The 19912-nt window shown below is 43.5% G+C and overlaps 1 protein-coding gene across 8 annotated transcripts in view; it reads left to right on the forward strand.

The window, feature by feature from the left end:
* The window catches only part of hlcs (holocarboxylase synthetase (biotin-(proprionyl-CoA-carboxylase (ATP-hydrolysing)) ligase)), a 171124-nt gene that overhangs the window by 55187 nt on the left and 96025 nt on the right, over positions 1–19912 (forward strand). For all 8 annotated transcript variants that reach the window (XM_048540527.2, XM_048540529.2, XM_048540531.2 and 5 more), the window contains one exon: positions 4937–5208. In XM_048540527.2, the coding sequence (XP_048396484.2) occupies positions 4937–5208 (272 nt within the window). The remainder of the gene's footprint in view (positions 1–4936; positions 5209–19912) is intronic.

Below are 19912 nucleotides of genomic sequence, written 5' to 3' on the forward strand. Positions count from 1 at the left end.
AGAGCAAAGGTAAATTATGAAAGAAAACTATCGCAAAATATAAAACATAGCAAAACTTTCTGTCAGTATATAAAAGGGAAGGGACTGCCAAGGTGAATGTTGGTCCTTTGGAGGATGAGATTGTGAAGTTAATAGTGAGAGGCACAGAAATGGTGGAGGAACTAAATCAGTATTTTGCCTCAGTTTTCACAGTGGACAACATTAGAAGTGGAGAACATCCCGAGAATAACAGTTAATGCACAGGTTCCAGAAAGGATGGAACTTAAAACAGTTGTTCTAGGCGAGAAAGCACTGGAAAACTATTGGCATTGAAGGCAGAAAAATCCCAGGGTCTGATGGCCTACACCCTAGTCTCCGAAAGCAAGTATACAATACAATTCAATACAATACACCACAGGGACAGGGCCTTGGGCCCAACAAACCTGTGCTGATTCCTAATTCTTATTTAGATCTGCTATGCACGGTTCCTTTCCCTCTGTTCAGCTCCCATTCATGTGTTTATCAAGATACACCTTAAATGTTACTAACATGTCTGCATCCACCACTTCCACTGGCAGTGCGTTACAGGTACCCACCAACCTCTGTCTGACAAAGTTTCTCCTCACTACCCTAAACTTTCACCTTCTCATCTTAAACCTTTGCCCTATTTTAGTTGATCTTTCTACCCTGGGAGAAAGCCTCTGACTATCCACACTGTATATGCTTCTCATAATCTTGTAGACCCCTATCAGATTGCCCCTCAACTTCCATCTTTCCAGTGAAAACCCTGCGACCCTACTTTCTGGCGTTTCCAGTGAAAACAGTTTGAGTTTATCCAACCTCTCCTCATAACTAAAATCCTGCAGCACTGACCTTGTGAAACACTACTGGTTACTGATCTCCATTCCAAAGTGCACCGTTTCACCTTCTCTCTCTATCTTCTATGACCAAGCCAGTTTTGTTATCCATCTAGCCAGCTCACCCAGATCCCATGAGACTCTACCTTCTGTACCAGCTTGCCTTGTGGGCCTCACATTGCTCAGAAGTAGAGCCCATCCCCTCGGTCAAAAAAAAACATAGCCCATCCATTGTGAGTATGCTGGGAGCCATTTTCACTTTTGTGCACATTTGCAATGAAAGGCAACACAGCCAGTGCTTCAGAGAATGAGTTGCCGGCTCAGCCTCTCAAACCCTCCTGATCGCTCCCTTTTTGTCTTGCACCCTTTTATTTATCCTCTTCATCTCCTCATTTTACCCCTCTGACCCCAGACCTACTGCTTAGTTAGATCAACTATCATGATGCCCATCAAAACCAAGTTGGTCATGACAATAGATGACCCTAACATCTTGCAATACCCTGTGCCCCCTCAGGCTGAATTGTTTCCCATCCTGTTATGTTGTGTTGCTCCACTCTGCATTCCAGGAAGCTGTCTCCAATCCCACAATTGACTTCTCTGGCATCCCCGCTGCAACACTGACTCATAATAAACCCTTGATTTTCGATGCACAGATCCAGAGGACTGACAGTTGCTCACCCCAATAACAGATTTAGAAGGACAGCCTGAGTGATGACGGACCAGATTCTGACTAATTTCCGTCTAGATCCCTGGATGTATTTATCTTGAACCAGCGGATTGATTGTAGCCCATTCATTGGACTGTATTGAGATTGTTCGCCAACCCTGATTGTCCTAACTGGCTGACTGACAGCGTCCAAGCCCTTTGACTGAGATCAAACTATGCCCTTGGCTGTCTGTGATGGGGCGGGCTGACTGACCATAGTTCCCCATTTATGGCCCGAGGACAAGTCTAACTAGATTTGATTCAAGCACATTCAGTGTGTTTGCCATTTAGGGTACTGGTATGTAGTGTCGGTGTGAACTTGATGTAGCAAGTGCTGAACAGCAACAGATCCATCCCTTTACCATTCATTGCAGAGAGCTTGACAAGCTGCCTGGCTTTCTGGCTACCATAAAAGGCAAGGCAAGGCAGAACTTGCCTGTAAATTATGAATGAAGCAGCAATACGCAAAAAGGCAGAGATGCTGTGAGCATCCAGTAGGTGCAAAGTGAGTAAATGCGGAGAAAGCAAGCTAAGATCCTGAAACTGCTTCCTACATAAGGCCAAGGACCTGTCTGGTTTCTGTGGAGCAATGGATGATGTTACTATGTCCAAAGTGCACATTGGCAGCCGTGAACTTTATCATAAGTGAGTTTGAAATGTTGTATGATGATTGTGGTGACTCTAGTGCTTTGCCAATGCCAACCTCTGTGCAGTCACCGGGTGACCACTTGGATTTTCATGTTGGGAACTGGTGCCGTTTAGTTTCTCTCCACTGCATGGGAACATAGCAACCTGCAAATAAATGAGGGGAGCTTAAGGAATAATGAAATATTAATAAAATCAATTGGCTTTTCACTAGTGAGATTCTAATCTAGCCATTGAATCTTTGTGTAAAATCTGATTTTTCTCTACTCTATTGAGAATTTAATTTATTATATTCTTGGTATATTTTCTAACTGTCTCACCATTGCCTCCCTTCTTCAAGGGCTGGGAAGATTTGTATTTGTGTGTGTGGGATTTAGTTCGGCACAACAGGTCAATTGTTAATCAGTTTTGTAAATTGTTTAAAGAATAAGTTGTATTTATAACAATCAAGTTATTTTCAGGATATTGAAGGATCCTGGTGAAAGCCTGTTTTCTTCTGGATAACAGTCACAAAGAGAAAATGATTGACCATTCAGTGATTGAATAAAACATTTGCACTTTTCTTTTAGCTCTCAGAGTAGTGAAGCTTGATTACCAGCACAATCCCCCAGTTAACAATAACTGTTTGTAAGACTTTGTTATCCACTACTATTTTCTCATTGGTAGTTTTTTTTAACGTTTTTCATACTGTGGGATATTTGCAGTTGAGTTGGTGAATCCATTCCTTTGAGAATTCTAACTGACACTTTGTAAGCAATTGATTGTCTATTCTTTCGTCGTGTGGCATCATAGGATCTAAGCAAATTGGACAGTCAACAGTCATATGCCCTATTTTACCGTTCTTTGATCAGTCACACACTTACCCACTTACCAAGCTTCTCAATTGTATCATTTTTCAGAATGAGTGCCATTTGCATTTCTAACTTTTGTAATTATTATTTGATTCAGTGCCCTGATCTAGTATTTTATCACAAAACTCATGAGTGAAAGTGTTTTGCCTCATCTTTAATTCCCGTTTTCGTAATTGGTAGCTTATGCCTTTTAGGATTCAAACACTTCATTAAAATTAGCAAATTACTTGGAACAATTTTCCTTTTGCATTTGAAATGTTTTATCTTTCTAAGTTTGAGAAGGGTATAGTCAAATCAAACATTTCAATGTGTGTGTAAGATATTTGTAATGGTGATGAGAAGCTTGAATTGGTGCCTTCGCTTTGTCTCACAAATATGTTTACTTCTGTTAATAATTGCAGTAATTAATAAAGACGAAGAAGGTTTTGCAGCTAGTTTCATTTAAAATTATTCATAACAGAAATTATTTATCTAAGAATAGGTTCTGTTTAAACATGAGTAGTGCAAAGATTGCAACAATTTGATAAGGAAAATATCATTGAAAACCTTCACACAATATAATATTTGGATATCTTGAATATTCTGTCAAAATGGATCATTTAAAGAAGGAAGTACACATTAAAAAATACACATCATCAATGGATATATCGGCTAAGCTGTTTAGTGTTTTGTATGACTCTCCACAACACAAAACGCACTGTTCTCAAATGTAAAAACTTGCATTCATTCCTTTGTAGGTATGTCAGGAGCTTGGAGGTGACATTTAACCTTCGACCTTGGCTACTTTGTCACAATAAACATTTTGCTGATGAGTGCAGGCTGCTTATAAGATTGCTTCCAGATCATTCATTGTAACTGCGGTAGCTGTAAAAATAGTCTGCTTAATGTTCGTGGTTCGGAAATTCAGCATATCTGTAGTATGAATTTGTTTCAGAATCAGACGTGCCCTAGCGTACAGTGCAGGTTTTTCTTATAATAAATTACAGACAAGTTAAATTACTGTTGCATGTTACTTTTTTCTTCAAAAATACCTGCTCAACTCATGACCAGAGCAGTACAGTTTCTCTCCCCCTAATATTATTGGGAGCTTTGCCATTTCTCTGTGTCACTGCTAAAATTTGCATATAATTTACACATGAACTAGCAGAGAGATTTTAATTTAAGTGGACATACCTGAATTGTTAATTGCATGGACGTATTTGATAACCAAGGTGGATGAGAGGGCAAAACTACACTAAGGTGGATTGGATATTGGCCCTTCCCCTATGGGGTTGGATTCAAATGCACTGCAGATGTCTTCTATGTTTACTGACCTTCAGACTGCTCGATGAAAGTAATAAGCGCAGTTTCAAACCTGCACTAAGTAGGCACGAGTGGGCAAAAGAAAATTGCAGCTAATATGACAATTATTAGTGTTTAATAGAGGTGACTTAGGATAATTGTTATGGGATTATAAAAGAAAATCTTGCACTGTAATATATTGGGGAATATTGTTCTGAGGTTGAGGTGATGTTTTAGTGTCAAGTTGAGAGCTTTTACACTGCATCCAACTGTTCTATCTGATCTGAGAGGACGCGATGCAGACAGTAGGGGCTTGAAATGGGTTATTCCTCACACTAACATTGCAAAACTTGAATATAATGTATTTATTTTATTTGGTTGGAACTTAACTTGGCACACTTACACCATTAATAGTAGATGTCTGTCTGGTAATTTTGAGAATGGTAATCCTGGAGTAAAAGTCTACTAGCACCATAAACTATGTCATTGATTCCTGTGTTTAGTTGCTTTGATTAGTACTCATTTCCTTGAGTAATAATTTCCTTATAGAATAAAATCAGGTGTCAGGAACCCAGTAAGTTTCATTTTCATCGAGGCTTGCAATTTTTACTATTTCAGGATATTCGACAAACTTTCCTAAAATGGCTATGGCCCAGACTGGACAAGGAAGGTGTACTTAAGTCACAGAAAGTATCTTTAAAAGTTGTAACAATGCAGCAACCCGGAATGGAGGTCACACGTAACACCTTGCCCGTCATCATAGAATCGCCAAAAGTTTCATCAGAATATTTTGACCTGAAAGTCTACTGCGAAAATCTGCAAACTAACGTCCTAGGTCAAATAGTTTTCTTCAGTGAGGTGATCATAACTACAATGGATCTGTTTGATGGGTAAGGCTACCATTGGCATGAGTCTAGGTTGCAATATTGCTTTGGTGAAAATTTGTAATTGCGATGCAGCACTGGATTTTGTCTTGTTTGTTCTTGTTGCCCTTTTATGGTGGTCACCCTTGTAATTCAGGCAATGCCTCTATGCTCTAATCTATTTACTTTACAGAACTACTGGTATATGATACTAGAATGAATCAAATTCCATTTTTACGTAGTATTCCAAGATTTTCTTTTGAGGATTAGATTCCAGGAATCTTGCACTTTACCACGTAGATGGAAAATCGTTGATCTCAACACATAATTTATAATGGCTGCAACCCACAAATAACAAATTATTGGTTTATGGTTACTGAATAAATACAGTTCCTTTTATTACATTGGACTCCACTTTTACCAATGTTTTGATGTCACATTTTCTTGCAATATTTTCTATGTCTTGCTTTAGTTTTAGAGTCAAAGTTGAGGGCACAATACGACCTATTTCATCATTCTGTAATGCTATATAGAAATCTCAGTTTTGATATAGATGTTTTGTATTTTGTCAAAGCTTTAATGTGTGCAATTCTGGTCACCACATTATAGGAAGGATATGGAGACTTTGGAGAGGATGCAAAAGATTTACCAAGATGTTGCTTGGATTGGAGTAGTATGGCTATAAGGGGAGGTTGGACAAACTTATATTGTTTTTTGCTAAAGCTTCAAAGGTTGATGGATAATCTAGTGGAAAAATACAAAATTATGAGGGGCATGGATAGGCTGGATAGTCAGTGTCTTTTTTCCCCAGGGTGGAAGTGTCAAATACTAGGGGGAATAGGTTTAAATTAAGAGGGGAAAAATTTAAAGGAGATGTGCAAGGAAAGTTTTTTTACACAGAGGGTGGTAGGTGCCTGGAATGCACTGCTAGGGGATGTGGTAGCTGCAGATATGGGACCAATATTTAAGAAGCATTTAGACAGACACATGAACATGCAGGGAATGGAGGGATACCGACTACTTGCAAACGGATGCTATTAGGTTAGAATGGCATCATGGTCAGCGCAGGCATGATGGGCTGAAGGCCTTGTTCCTTGTGTGGTACTGTTCTATGTTCTAATTAGCAAAATTCAGTTAATGAAACATTTATTATGTTATTAAGTTACAGTTAATTTATGTGGTATTTAGCTAAAGAATTCCTTTTGTGCTGGGTGAGACATGTCTTGAGATGGTCTGTAATGTTAAATTTTACAATGAACTTTTAACCTTACTGTAATCTCTCAAAACAGTTTAATTAGGTTGGGCGAATTGCATAATTAACATTGGAAAGCTCAAGGAAATGTGACTGCAATAATCTTTACATTCTTAAGTAGCTTTTGCCTTCAGATATTTAAAAATAACAAAGGTTACAAGGTATTAAACCTTAACAATCAGTTTTTGTCAAATTATAAAATATTTTATTAGAGGTGTATTCCTGCTGGCATTGCTCAGTTCCTATCTGGCTTGTGGATTGATTGACCAGGGTGTCGCTATCAATTTTAAATTTTCTGTGTTAAATATCTGTACAACTGCAACTGGATTCTTTGAGATTTTAAAAGAAGTTATGCTGGTACCAAAATCATGTTAAGACTTAAATGGCCCTCCACATTTGATCACTATTATTGATAAGAATCCCCAGAGATGTCTTCCAAAGAATGGGCATGGATAGTTTCTCGATTTGATCAGAGAGACTAAAGAATATAAAATTCTCATTAGAGTAAATAGTTTTGAGTGATGAGCTGAGAAGGAGCTCTTCTTAAAAATGTGTCATCGATATAGAGAGGGCTATTTGTTTTCTGCAGTGTCGACAACATGCAACAAGCTTGGGAAAACAATAGCATAAAGAAGGGTCCCGACCCGAAACATCAAGCTTTCCTGCTCCTCTGATGCTGCTTGGCCTGCTATGTTCATCCAGCTCTACACCTTGTTATCTCGGATTTTCCAGCATCTGCAGTTCCTACTATCTCTCTCTCCAGCATAATGAGAAGCCTGTTTACCCAGTAAACAGTGTTCATGGAATGAATTTAATACAGCAAGCAGTTCTGGGCAGACACTTCAGGAAGGATATATTGGAGGGAATGCAGTGCTGGTTTAGGAGAATGATACCAGACTCCAAGGCCTTAATTATAAGGAAAAATTATACTCATTAGTTTGTATTCCCTGGAATTTCAGTTAGGTGGTGTTTCAATCAATGTTTACAGAATATTAAGGGGAATAGATAGATGGAGATAAACTGTTTCTGCTGTTTGAGGAGCCTAGCGCCGGGGGATATAACTGAAATAAAACCTCAGAACTTTCAAGAGTGCAATTAGGAAACACTTCTACACACAAAGGGTGATGAAAAGATTTCAAACTATATTCTACATACAGCAATTGATTCTTGATCATTTGGAAATCAATCTGAGATTGATAAAATTCTATCACTTGAAGGTGTTGGGGATATAGGGCAAAGGTGTGTTTGTGGAATTAATTTGCCAATCAGTTCTGATCTCTTTTAATAGCAGTGGAATAAGGAGCTAAGTAGCCTAGCACTAATCTTTTGTTTTTGTTGTGGAAATTGGCTTGGTTTCAGAGTTCAAAAAGCAAATACACTGTTTCATGATCTAACATAGGATATATACTTAATAGAAAACAGAAGGGAAATGAAATACAAAGCAAAATGACACACTATGATAAATGGGCTAAATGTACCTTGCTTTTAATCTTGGATGGCTTTTGTATTATTTTGGCGGTACAATACTGGAACTAATAATTAATTCCACTTGATGTATTTGAGCATTAGCAGGGAATTTCATAGCTAAGACTGATCTTAATGTGAAAAGAATCAGGGATAAACTTTATTTTAAATAGTATTTTAGGATTGTTGAAACTACTAGAAATTCTATCACTACAAACTTGGGTACATTAAAACTTCTGAGTTGAACATATTCTTTAGTCTGTATTTTGTGTTTTAAAGGATAGTGCATGGAGTTTGATGTATTTACAGCCTTTTGGTGGGCTTTTGCATGACAACCTAAGGGCATTGTATTGGATGTCTCAATGAAGCACCCTCTAAACAGATTTGGGACTTTTATGAACAGGAAATGGAACAGGTGTGCATACAACCAGCCAGATTGAAGAACATTCACTAATGCATGCATTATCTAAAAGAATGTTAATTTAATGTAATACGATATACAGAAAGTGAAATAAAGATTTGATTGAGAGAGGGAAAGCTAAAAGAAATAGATAGGAAAATGAACAATAACTTTCAGTTTTAAAATATCCAATTAACAGCTGAAGAAATGAGACTGAACACTTAGAGGTGCATTTTCATTACTAGAATTATTATTTTGTACTCATTGAGACTTGTGGTAGCTTAGCGGTAACGTTCGTGGTAGTAATCCAGAATCCCAGGCAAATGTTTGGCTGAAATGGGTTTGAATCCCACAATGGCAGGTGATGAAATTGGTGTTTAATAAAAGTCTAACGAATGAAGGGGTATCTCCTAGAGACTTATAAAATTCTCATAGGACTAGAGGGTAGATGTAGGGAGGATGTTCCCGATGGTGGGTGTGTCCAGAACCAAGGGTCACAGTCTGATTTGGGGTAGACTATTTTGGATGGAGATGAGGAAGTATTTCTTCACTCAAATATTGGTAAGCTTGTGGAATTCATTACCACAGGAAGTAGTTGATGCCAAAACATTGAATGTATTCAAGAGACGGCCAGATATTGCACTTAGGGTGAATGGGATCAAAGGTTATGTGGAGAAAGCAGGATTAAGCTAATAAGTTGGATGCTCAGCCATGATTGTGATGAATGACAGAGCAGACTCAAAGAGCCAAATGGCCTCTCACTTCTATCTTCCGTGTTTCTACGTTAAAGTGAATGTTGACCCATTATATGTTGTTGTAAACACCCGTCTCGTTCAGTAGTGTTATTTAGGGAAGTAAACCTGCCATCTTAGATAACAAGGTGTAGAGCTGGATGAACATAGCAGGCCAAGCAGGCAATCTTAAGGGTCTAGGCCCGAAATGGCAGCCTTCCCGCTCCTCTCATGCTGCTTGGCCTGCTGTTTTCATCCAGTTCTACACCTTATTATCTCAGATTCTCCAGCATCTGCAGTTCCTACTATCTCTGGAACCTGCCATCTTATCTGGCCTGGCCTATATCTGACTTGAGATCCACAGAAATGTGGTTGACTCTTAAGTGCCCTCTGGGCAATAGATGCTGGTCTAACGAGCAATACCCACATATAGTGAATACTGTTTAAAATTAAAAATGTGCTTGTGTTTGAATGGATGAACCCTAATCTTATGAAATGAGTTTTAGAGAGTCTCTTGTGGCTAGAACTACCAGCATCATGCCCTTCATATATGGTGATAACAAGTCTTTCGATTAGGCTCTGATGTAGTGAAGATTGTGGCCGAGCAGAGCAAACTGAACACCATCTTCTTCGTTCTCGTATTTACAATAGAAAATCAATTTATTGTCATGTGTATTTTTACAAAAACAGTGAAAAGATGCCATACCATGGTGCTTGTATTAATGACATAAGTCAACGATAAGAAGAAAACGAAATTGAAAGTTAAGACAGAATTCTTCATAGATTCCTTTCAGTTCAGGGGAAGCTGATTAAAACGACAAACGCTGGAATACACAGAAGCCACCGCCAGAGGAAACCACCACGCCGGGACAAGACCTCCATACTAGGAGAAGACGGCTCAACCTGGAGACCAAGCCAAGACAGCCCCTCCAGGACAAGGTTGCTAGCATACCCAGAATGAGACTTCCAGGCCGGAACAAGGACCCCTTGCTGAAGAAGACCTCCACTCTGGGACGAGACCAGTTAACTGTCCATGTGTGAATGCTGGCAATTGCCATCAGATTTACTGTGTAATAATTTTGAGGTTTGATGGCCCAATTATTTTCCAAAAATTTGGAGCATTTTTTCCCTTTCATTAGATGCACAATTTGTTGTTGACACCGTTTTTGGTTTGTATGTTACCATCGCTGAATTGCACTCTATCAATATCCTTGGTGTTACAGTTGACCAGAAACTCAACTGGACTCACCGTATCAATACACTTTTTTCTCAAAAACTGATCATGAACATACAAACAGGAGTATGCCATTCAGCTCTTTGACCCTGCTTCTCCATTCAAGATCATAGTTGATCATCTACGTCAATACCATTTTCCTGTGCTATTGCTATATTCCTTGAAATTATGAGAATCCAGAAATCTGTTGATCTCTGTCTTGAACATATTTAATGACTGATCTATTTCAGCCCTCTATTATGTAACTTAGCAAATGGTTCAATGACTAATTAGTAAGAAATGTGCGTCTTGCCATTGTTATGTTGCTGTTAGTGATTAAACCTGATTAATGAAATAACTTTTTGACATTATGATGCATTTTAAAAATTGTAACAATACTAACTGCCTAGGTTATTGCAGTTTTTGAAAATTGCTTTTACATGCCAGGAAATATGATGTATTCTGAAGATGGGACAATTGTAAAGGAGGAATGCCTGGAATCATTTCACAAAAATACAAGAAAACATTCTTAGATGTAAACTACTTAGTGCAGTGCTGAGGTATGTAAATGGCACCGGTACAATGCTCTGAACCATTTAAATCTGAAGCTTTCCCCCCACAGTGATCGAGAACGCCCTTGACCGCGTCTCTCGTATTTCCCGCAACACATCCCTCACACCCCGCCCCCGCCACAACCGCCCTAAGAGGATCCCCCTCGTTCTCACACACCACCCTACCAACCTCCGGATACAACGCATCATCCTCCGACACTTCCGCCATTTACAATCCGACCCCACCACCCAAGACATTTTTCCATCCCCACCCCTGTCTGCTTTCCGGAGAGACCACTCTCTCCGTGACTCCCTTGTTCGCTCCACACTGCCCTCCAACCCCACCACACCCGGCACCTTCCCCTGCAACCGCAGGAAATGCTACACTTGCCCCCACACCTCCTCCCTCACCCCTATCCCAGGCCCCAAGATGACATTCCACATTAAGCAGAGGTTCACCTGCACATCTGGCAATGTGGTATACTGCATCCACTGTACCCGGTGTGGCTACCTCTACATTGGGTAAACCAAGCGGAGGCTTGGGGACCGCTTTGCAGAACACCTCCGGTCAGTTCGCAACAAACAACTGCACCTCCCAGTCGCAAACCATTTCCACTCCCCCTCCCATTCTCTAGATGACATGTCCATCATGGGCCTCCTGCACTGCCACAATGATGCCACCCGAAGGTTGCAGGAACAGCAACTCATATTCCGCCTGGGAACCCTGGGCAGCCATATGGTATCAATGTGGACTTCACCAGTTTCAAAATCTTCCCTTCCCCTACTGCATCCCTAAACCAGCCCAGTTCGTCCCCTCCCCCCACTGCACCACACAACCAGCCCAGCTCTCCGCCCCCCCCCCCCCCCCCCCACCCACTGCATCCCAAAACCAGTCCAACCTGTCTCTGCCTCCCTAACCGGTTCTTCCTCTCACCCATCCCTTCCTCCCACCCCAAGCCGCACCCCCATCTACCGACTAACCTCATCCCACCTCCTTGACCTGTCCGTCTTCCCTGGACTGACCTATCCCCTCCCTACCTCCCCACCTATACTCTCTCCACCTATCTTCTTTACTGTCCATCTTCGGTCCGCCTCCCCCTCTCTCCCTATTTATTCCAGTTCCCTCTCCCCATCCCCCTCTCTGATGAAGGGTCTAGGCCCGAAACGTCAGCTTTTGTGCTCCTGAGATGCTGCTTGGCCTGCTGTGTTCATCCAGCCTCACATTTTACTATCTTGGAATTCTCCAGCATCTGCAGTTCCCATTATCTCTGATACTATTTTAACCTCACTGCGAAGCCCCTTCCAGGGATGCCTAACCTGAAGAAGTTACCCTCCTCCCTCCGGACCAACCTCAGGGAAGCTCTCTCCCATTGCAACTCTGTTGTAATCTCTTCGGCCTTGAAACTGCTCGACCATGTCCTGAAGCAAACCAGGTACCACAGCCACATCACCTTCCTCAGCACCTGCCTACGGAACCAGATCATCCCCAAGGGACTATAGTCCACATTTCAGCCTTCCCAATTTGGCCCCAGCCGTGACCACCTCTACCTCCTGGTAGTATGGCGCACTGACCTCTACATCGCCGAGGCCAGACGCCAACTCTCCGACACCACCTCCTACCGCCCCCTCGATCATGACCCCACACCTGAGCACCAAACCATCATCTCCAACACCCAGAATATTCAGACCCTTCAGAAGCGTTTCTCCCTGTGAGTCCTGAAACAGACACTCGCAGCCATGCGCCGGCACCTCCAGGCACTGCAATCCAGCCTGCCCCAGCTCAGAGCCTCCCTCTCCCAGACCTGCAAAGGACCTCTGCTGTTTTTCATCCTCCGCAGGATCCACAGACTGAATACCCAGGTTCACTCAGCTTTACTGGACACCAAAAATCGTAAGTACAACCAACTCACTGGCCCCTGCCACCCACAAGAGGATTCCTGTGCCTCCCAAATCCCGACTCTGTCCCTGACCCTCCCCTACCATGCACCCGCCGCTATTGACCATGAGGACACGGCCGGAGACCGCACCGATGACGTCACATCCGCCTCCGCCGGCCACAGAACGTCCGGAACCGCTGCTGCAGTCACCACCTCCACGTCCAGGTACAACACCCCACACACCACCCTCACCGCAGCTGCTGCCAGCCACCCCGATCCTCCAACCGCCGACGGAACCCCGCCCACGGCCGACGGAACCCCGCCCACGGCTGACGACCTCATCGCTCTGCCCACAACCTCCACAGCCAGCAACCCCAGAGAAGACAGTCACACTGAGCCCTGCCGCATCTTCACCATCCCCCCAGACCTCCCACTGACTGAGGACGAATGGTCAGTCCTTAGCAAGGGGCTCACCTTTGTCCCCCTACAACCACACATCAACGAATACCAGTCACGGTTGGACATAGAGCAGTTTTTCCGTCGTCTTTGCCTCCATGCCTACTTCTTCAACCGGGAACCTAACCCTCCTTCCACTGACCCCTTCACCCGCTTCCAACGCAAGTCCTCCTCCTGGACACCACCCCCAGGCCTCCTACCCTCCCTCGACCTCTTCATCTCCAACTGCCGTCGAGACATCAACCGCCTCAACCTCTCCACCCCTCTCACCCATTCCAACCTCTCCCCCGCAGAACGGGCAGCCCTCCGCTCCCTCCGCTCCAACCCCAACCTCACCATCAAACCCGCAGACAAGGGTGGCGCAGTGGTAGTATGGCGCACTGACCTCTACATCGCCGAGGCCAGACGCCAACTCTCCGACACCACCTCCTACCGCCCCCTCGATCATGACCCCACACCTGAGCACCAAACCATCATCTCCAACACCATTCACGACCTCATCACCTCAGGGGACCTCCCACCCACAGCCTCCAACCTCATTGTTCCCCAACCCCGCACGGCCCGTTTCTGTCTCCTTCCCAAAATCCACAAACCTGCCTGCCCTGGTCGACGCATCGTCTCAGCCTGCTCCTGCCCCACCGAACTCATCTCCACCTATCTGGAGTCCATTTTCTCCCCTTTGGTCCAGGAACTCCCCACCTACGTCCGTGACACCACCCACGCCCTCCACCTCCTCCAGGACTTCCAATTCCCTGGCCCCCAACACCTCATATTCACCATGGACGTCCAGTCCCTGTACACCTGCATTCCGCATGGAGATGGCCTCAAGGCCCTCCGCTTCTTCCTGTCCCGCAGGCCCGACCAGTCCCCCTCCACCGACACTCTCATCCGCCTAGCTGAACTCGTCCTCACACTCAACAACTTCTCTTTTGACTCCTCCCACTTCCTACAGACGAAGGGGGTGGCCATGGGCACCCGCATGGGCCCCAGCTATGCCTGCCTCTTTGTAGGTTACGTGGAACAGTCCCTCTTCCGCACCTACACAGGCCCCAAACCCCACCTCTTCCTCCTGTACATTGATGACTGTATCGGCGCCGCCTCTTGCTCCCCAGAGGAGCTCGAACAGTTCATCCACTTCACCAACACCTTCCATGCCAACCTTCAGTTCACCTGGGCCATCTCCAGCACATCCCTCACCTTCCTGGACCTCTCAGTCTTCATCTCAGGCAACCAGCTTGTAACTGATGTCCGTTTCAAGCCCACCGACTCCCACAGCTACCTAGAATACACCTCCTCCCACCCACCCTCCTGCAAAAATTCCATCCCCTATTCCCAATTCCTCCGCCTCCGCCGCATCTGCTCCCACGATAAGACATTCCACTCCCGCACATCCCAGATGTCCAAGTTCTTTAAGGACTGCAACTTTCCCCCCATAGTGATCGAGAACGCCCTTGACCGCGTCTCCCGTATTTCCCGCAACACATCCCTCACACCCCGCCCCCGCCACAACAGCCCTAAGAGGATCCCCCTCGTTCTCACACACCACCGTGCCAACCTCCGGATACAACGCATCATCCTCCGACACTTCCGCCATTTACAATCCGACCCCACCACCCAAGACATTTTTCCATCCCCTCCCCTGTCTGCTTTCCGGAGAGACCACTCTCTCCGTGACTCCCTTGTTTGCTCCACACTGCCCTCCAACCCCACCACACCCGGCACCTTCCCCTGCAACCGCAGGAAATGCTACACTTGTCCCCACACCTCCTCCCTCACCCCTATCCCAGGCCCCAAGATGACATTCCACATTAAGCAGAGGTTCACCTGCACATCTGCCAATGTGGTATACTGCATCCACTGTACCCGGTGCGGCTACCTCTACATTGGGGAAACCAAGCGGAGGCTTGGGGACCGCTTTGCAGAACACCTCCGGTCAGTTCGCAACAAACAACTGCACCTCCCAGTCGCAAACCATTTCCACTCCTCCTCCCATTCTCTAGATGACATGTCCATCATGGGCCTCCTGCACTGCCACAATGATGCCACCCGAAGGTTGCAGGAACAGCAACTCATATTCCGCCTGGGATCCCTGGGCAGCCATATGGTATCAATGTGGACTTCACCAGTTTCAAAATCTCCCCTTCCCCTCCTGCATCCCTAAACCAGCCCAGTTCGTCCCCTCCCCCCACTGCACCACACAACCAGCCCAGCTCTCCCCCCCCCCCCACCAACCCATTGCATCCCAAAACCAGTCCAACCTGTCTCTGCCTCCCTAACCGGTTCTTCCTCTCACCCATCCCTTCCTCCCACCCCAAGCCGCACCCCCATCTACCTACTAACCTCATCCCACCTCCTTGACCTATCCGTCTTCCCTGGACTGACCTATCCCCTCCCTACCTCCCCACCTATACTCTCTCCACCTATCTTCTTTACTGTCCATCTTCGGTCCGCCTCCCCCTCTCTCCCTATTTATTCCAGTTCCCTCTCCCCATCCCCCTCTCTGATGAAGGGTCTAGGCCCGAAACGTCAGCTTTTGTGCTCCTGAGATGCTGCTTGGCCTGCTGTGTTCATCCAGCCTCACATTTTACTATCTTGGAATTCTCCAGCATCTGCAGTTCCCATTATCTCTAAATCTGAAGCATGCTTCCATTTCATGTGAATAAGCAAAAAACAAACAAACCAGATGATGTTTGTTTCTGGTAGTTCAAGAAAGCAACATGCAATGTGCAAAATAACTAATTGAGCTGATAGACTGTATGATCACCATGACTGTGCTTCCTTTAAGTGCTGTTGAGGGAACAGGCTTTCATGTATTTTTGGATCCTGAATACTGTGTCCCTGTGAGACAGACATTTAGAGAATTGTTATGAGGACTGTGTGAAGTTTTTTTGGGAAAAATTGGAATACGTTCATGATGCTGTTCAGGACATTCTTTAGGCCACTTTTGGGAGACTGTGTTAATTTCATATCTCCCTACTATAGCAAGGATGTTGTGAAACTTGAAAGCATTCAGAAAAGATTTACAAAGATGTTGTGAAGGTTGGGGTGTTTGAACTATAACGAGAGGCTGAATAGGCTGACACTATTTTCCATGGAGTGTTGAATGCTGAGGAGTGACTTTAAAGATGATTATAAAATCATGAGGGGCATGAATGGTCAAGGTCTGTTCCCCATGGTGGGCTAGCCCAAAACTAGAGGGCATAGGTTTACGGTGAGAAGGAAAGATTTAAGAGGGACCTAATGGGCAACTTTGTCACGCAGAGGGTGTTGCATGTATGGAATGAGCTGCCAGAGGAAGTGGTGGAGGCTGGTACAATTGCACCATTTAAAAGGCATCTGGATAGGTATATGAATAGGAAAAGTTTAGAGAGATATGAGCTATATATTGGCAAGTGGGATTAGATTTATTTAGGAAATCTGATCGGCATGGACGAGTTGGACCTAAGGTCTATTTCCATGCTGTACAACTTTGTGACATCATTACTACGTTCTTCGCTGCCAACTAATGGACAGCATTAACTACAGAAAATTGCAGGACTATTACTTGCCATTATAATAAGAATTGGGTGAATCAATCTGCAGTTCCAGAAACCAAAAGTATTATAGAACAGCATACAGCAGAAAACCTGGTTGAGAAATTAAATACTACACTGGAAAGATAGGCCTTTCAGGCTGTTTCTTGGTATGCGTACAAGGTATTGGAAGCAACATTGTGCTCAGTTACAGCACGATGAATTATGTGGGAATCTGTCCTTGTTTTTCCGGTCAAACTATGGCCTTTCTTCTTGTATGGATTATACCAGTGAAACTGCAAATAGTCTAGTTCCATATTTCCGTTAGTGCACCATGGTGGCAAAGGTACTTGAAAGAAAACAAACACAACTTCAAACTGAACGACACAGATTATTCATTTCACAAAACCTGTTTAAATCCTTATCTTACCGTAGCTTTCCACTTTAAAAATGAGCTAAAACTGCCATGTCTGCTGAAGAGTAAGTTTTTCAGTTTGAAGTATTTATTCATTTTGCAACTGTCTTCTCTAAATTTGCCTTTGAATTGAGAGTCCTTACGAATTGGAAAATTCATTGATTTCAAGGCTGCTATTTGGCACTCTTTGGAGTACCTGCAGAAAATGTATTTTCCAATGCTGGCCTTATTGTTAATTGACTGCGCAGAAGACTGACACCAGAGCATGAAAACATGTTAATTCTTCTAAACAAAGACCAGAATCAGAGGTGAAATGCAGAATTTATTAAATTTGATTCGCATGAATTTTACTCTTGTTTAATTTGATTTTTGGATCGGTCTGGGATATTATGTAAAAAGTTCGAAATTGCTGCAGAAAAGAGGTTCTTATTTTTTAGGAAGACATTGGTAATGTTTGAGCATACCATGTAGGATTTTGCCATAGTTGTTTCTGTAGATTTATCCATTGCTATTTTTCATCTTTATGGGTATAACTAAATTGAAGAGCTGAGTGAAATTTGTTAGTGTTTTAATTTTAGTAAACATAACTGTTAACATTTGAATCGTTAATTGATAGAATTTTTACAGTTTAAATATTTAAACTGGTGCTTTTTAAAATGATATTTAAATCGCTGCACTGAGTAGCAAATTCCAAAGATTCAGTACCGTTTGAGTGAAGAAATCTCTCCCTTTCCCTGTTCTAAATAGCTTGACTGTATTCCGAGGCTATGTACTTTAGTTTTAGATTCCTGGGTCAAAGAACACACCCTTTCTCTGTTTCTGTCTAAACTTTTAAGAATTTTAAGTTTTTATAAGTTCTCCTGTTGTCATCCTAAAGTTGTCAGGATACATGCCTACTTTCCTCAAACTCTCTTCATAGGCTTTCCTAATACCTTTGTGGACCTGTATACTAGCTTTTAGTGATTTATGAAGAAGAATATACAAGATCACATTTTTAAAAAGTATTCTGCATCTATGTTCCTCTGACCAACATGGATAACCTTACACTTAGATTAGATTAGATTACAGCGTGGTAACAGGCCCTTCGGCCCAACAAGTCCACACTGCCCCTTGGAGCATCCCACCCAGACCCATCCCCCCATAACCCACACACCCCTGAACACTATGGGCAATTTAGCATGGCTGATCCACCTAGCCTGCGTATCTTTGGACTGTGGGAGGAAACCAGAGCACCCGGAGGAAACCCACGCAGACACTGGGAGAATGTGCAAACTCCGCACAGACAGTTACCCGATGTTGGAATCGAACCCGGGTCCCTGGTGCTGTGAGGCTGCAGTGCTAACCACGGAGCCACTGTGCCACCCCTATTCCTATTAAATTCTATTTGCCATGTTCTTGACCTCTCGCTCAGTTTGTCCAAACGCAGTTCATGTCCCTTTGCATTATGCTCACAACACAGATTACCACTTAGCTTTGTGTCATCTCCAGACCTGCAAATTATTGATGCTACTTCACAGAATCCCTACAGTGCAGATAGAGGCCGCTTGGCCCACTGAGTCTGCACTGACCCTCCGAAGAACATCCCACCCTATCCCCATAACCCTACATTTACCATAGTTAACCCCACCTGTACATCTAGCCTGAACACTACTGGGCAATTTAGCATTACTGATCCACCTAACTGGCACATCTTTGGACAGTGGGAGGAAACTGGAGCACCTGGAGCAAACCCACACAGACATGGGAGAACATACAAACTGCAGACAGACAGTCGCCCAAGGCTAGCATGGAGCCTAAGTTCCCGGTGTTGTGAGGCAGCAATGCTCACCACTGTGCCGCTATGCTACCTTGTGAACAGCTCGGGTCCAAGCACTGATCCTTATAATGCCTAACTAGTCACAGCCTACTAGATAATGACCAATTATTACTCCAGGCTGTTCTCTTTCTGTTAAGCTACCCTCAATCCTCACCAGTAAGGTATCACCTACCCCATGTGTTCTAATTTTGTTTACTATACTCTTGTGTGGGCACCTAATTGAAAACCTTCAGAAAATCCAAATACTTCACATTCCCTGGTTCTCTCATCTATTTGTAAGTGACGTCCTCAGACAAATCTAACAGTTTTGCCAAACATGATTTCCCTTTCATAAATTCATGTTGATTCTGCCCGGGTCATTTTCCAAGTGTCCAGTGATCACATCCTTTGCAATAGATTCGATATTTTGAGTACTAGTGATGTCAGGCTAACATGTATGTAGTTCCCCAATTTCCCTTTCTCTCCTTTCTTAAATAGTGGGGTTATGTTTGTATTTAAAATTTTTAATCGGGCTTCTTTTGCATAGTTAACATATCCAGAATAATAATATTTCAATGTTTAAATAGTTTTGACATTATTAGTATTAGTGCAATTAACAGCATCAATCTGTGATCTAAAAAATAAAGAAAATGGCTTGGGGAAATCGGAATTCTAATAAATTGGCTTGCTACAGTTTTAAGTTGCTTTTTTGAAAAGAAAATTACAAAGCAGCATATTTGTTCAGAAATGGAAGTGTTAAAAATACAGTCAGTTAAATCCTTTGGTAAATCAGTAAATACAAGAATTAAAAGGCACTTGGAGATAGTAAGAACTGCAGATACTGGAGTCAGAAACAACACCGTTGGAGCTGGAGAAACACAGGTCAGGCAGCATCAGAGGAGCAGGAAAGTTGACGTTTCGTTTCGGGACCCTTCTTCAGAAATGGGGAGGGGCAAGGGAGCTAGGAAATACTGCCAGTGGGTTGCCGTGGGAGAGAGATACACTGAGGTCTTTCTGAAGGGAGAAGAATAACTTCTTCAAGGTTTGCAAAATGAAGCTTCTTTT

The sequence above is a fragment of the Stegostoma tigrinum genome, chromosome 12 (genome assembly GCF_030684315.1).
Source record: "Stegostoma tigrinum isolate sSteTig4 chromosome 12, sSteTig4.hap1, whole genome shotgun sequence".
In the NCBI taxonomy this organism is placed as follows: domain Eukaryota; kingdom Metazoa; phylum Chordata; class Chondrichthyes; order Orectolobiformes; family Stegostomatidae; genus Stegostoma; species Stegostoma tigrinum.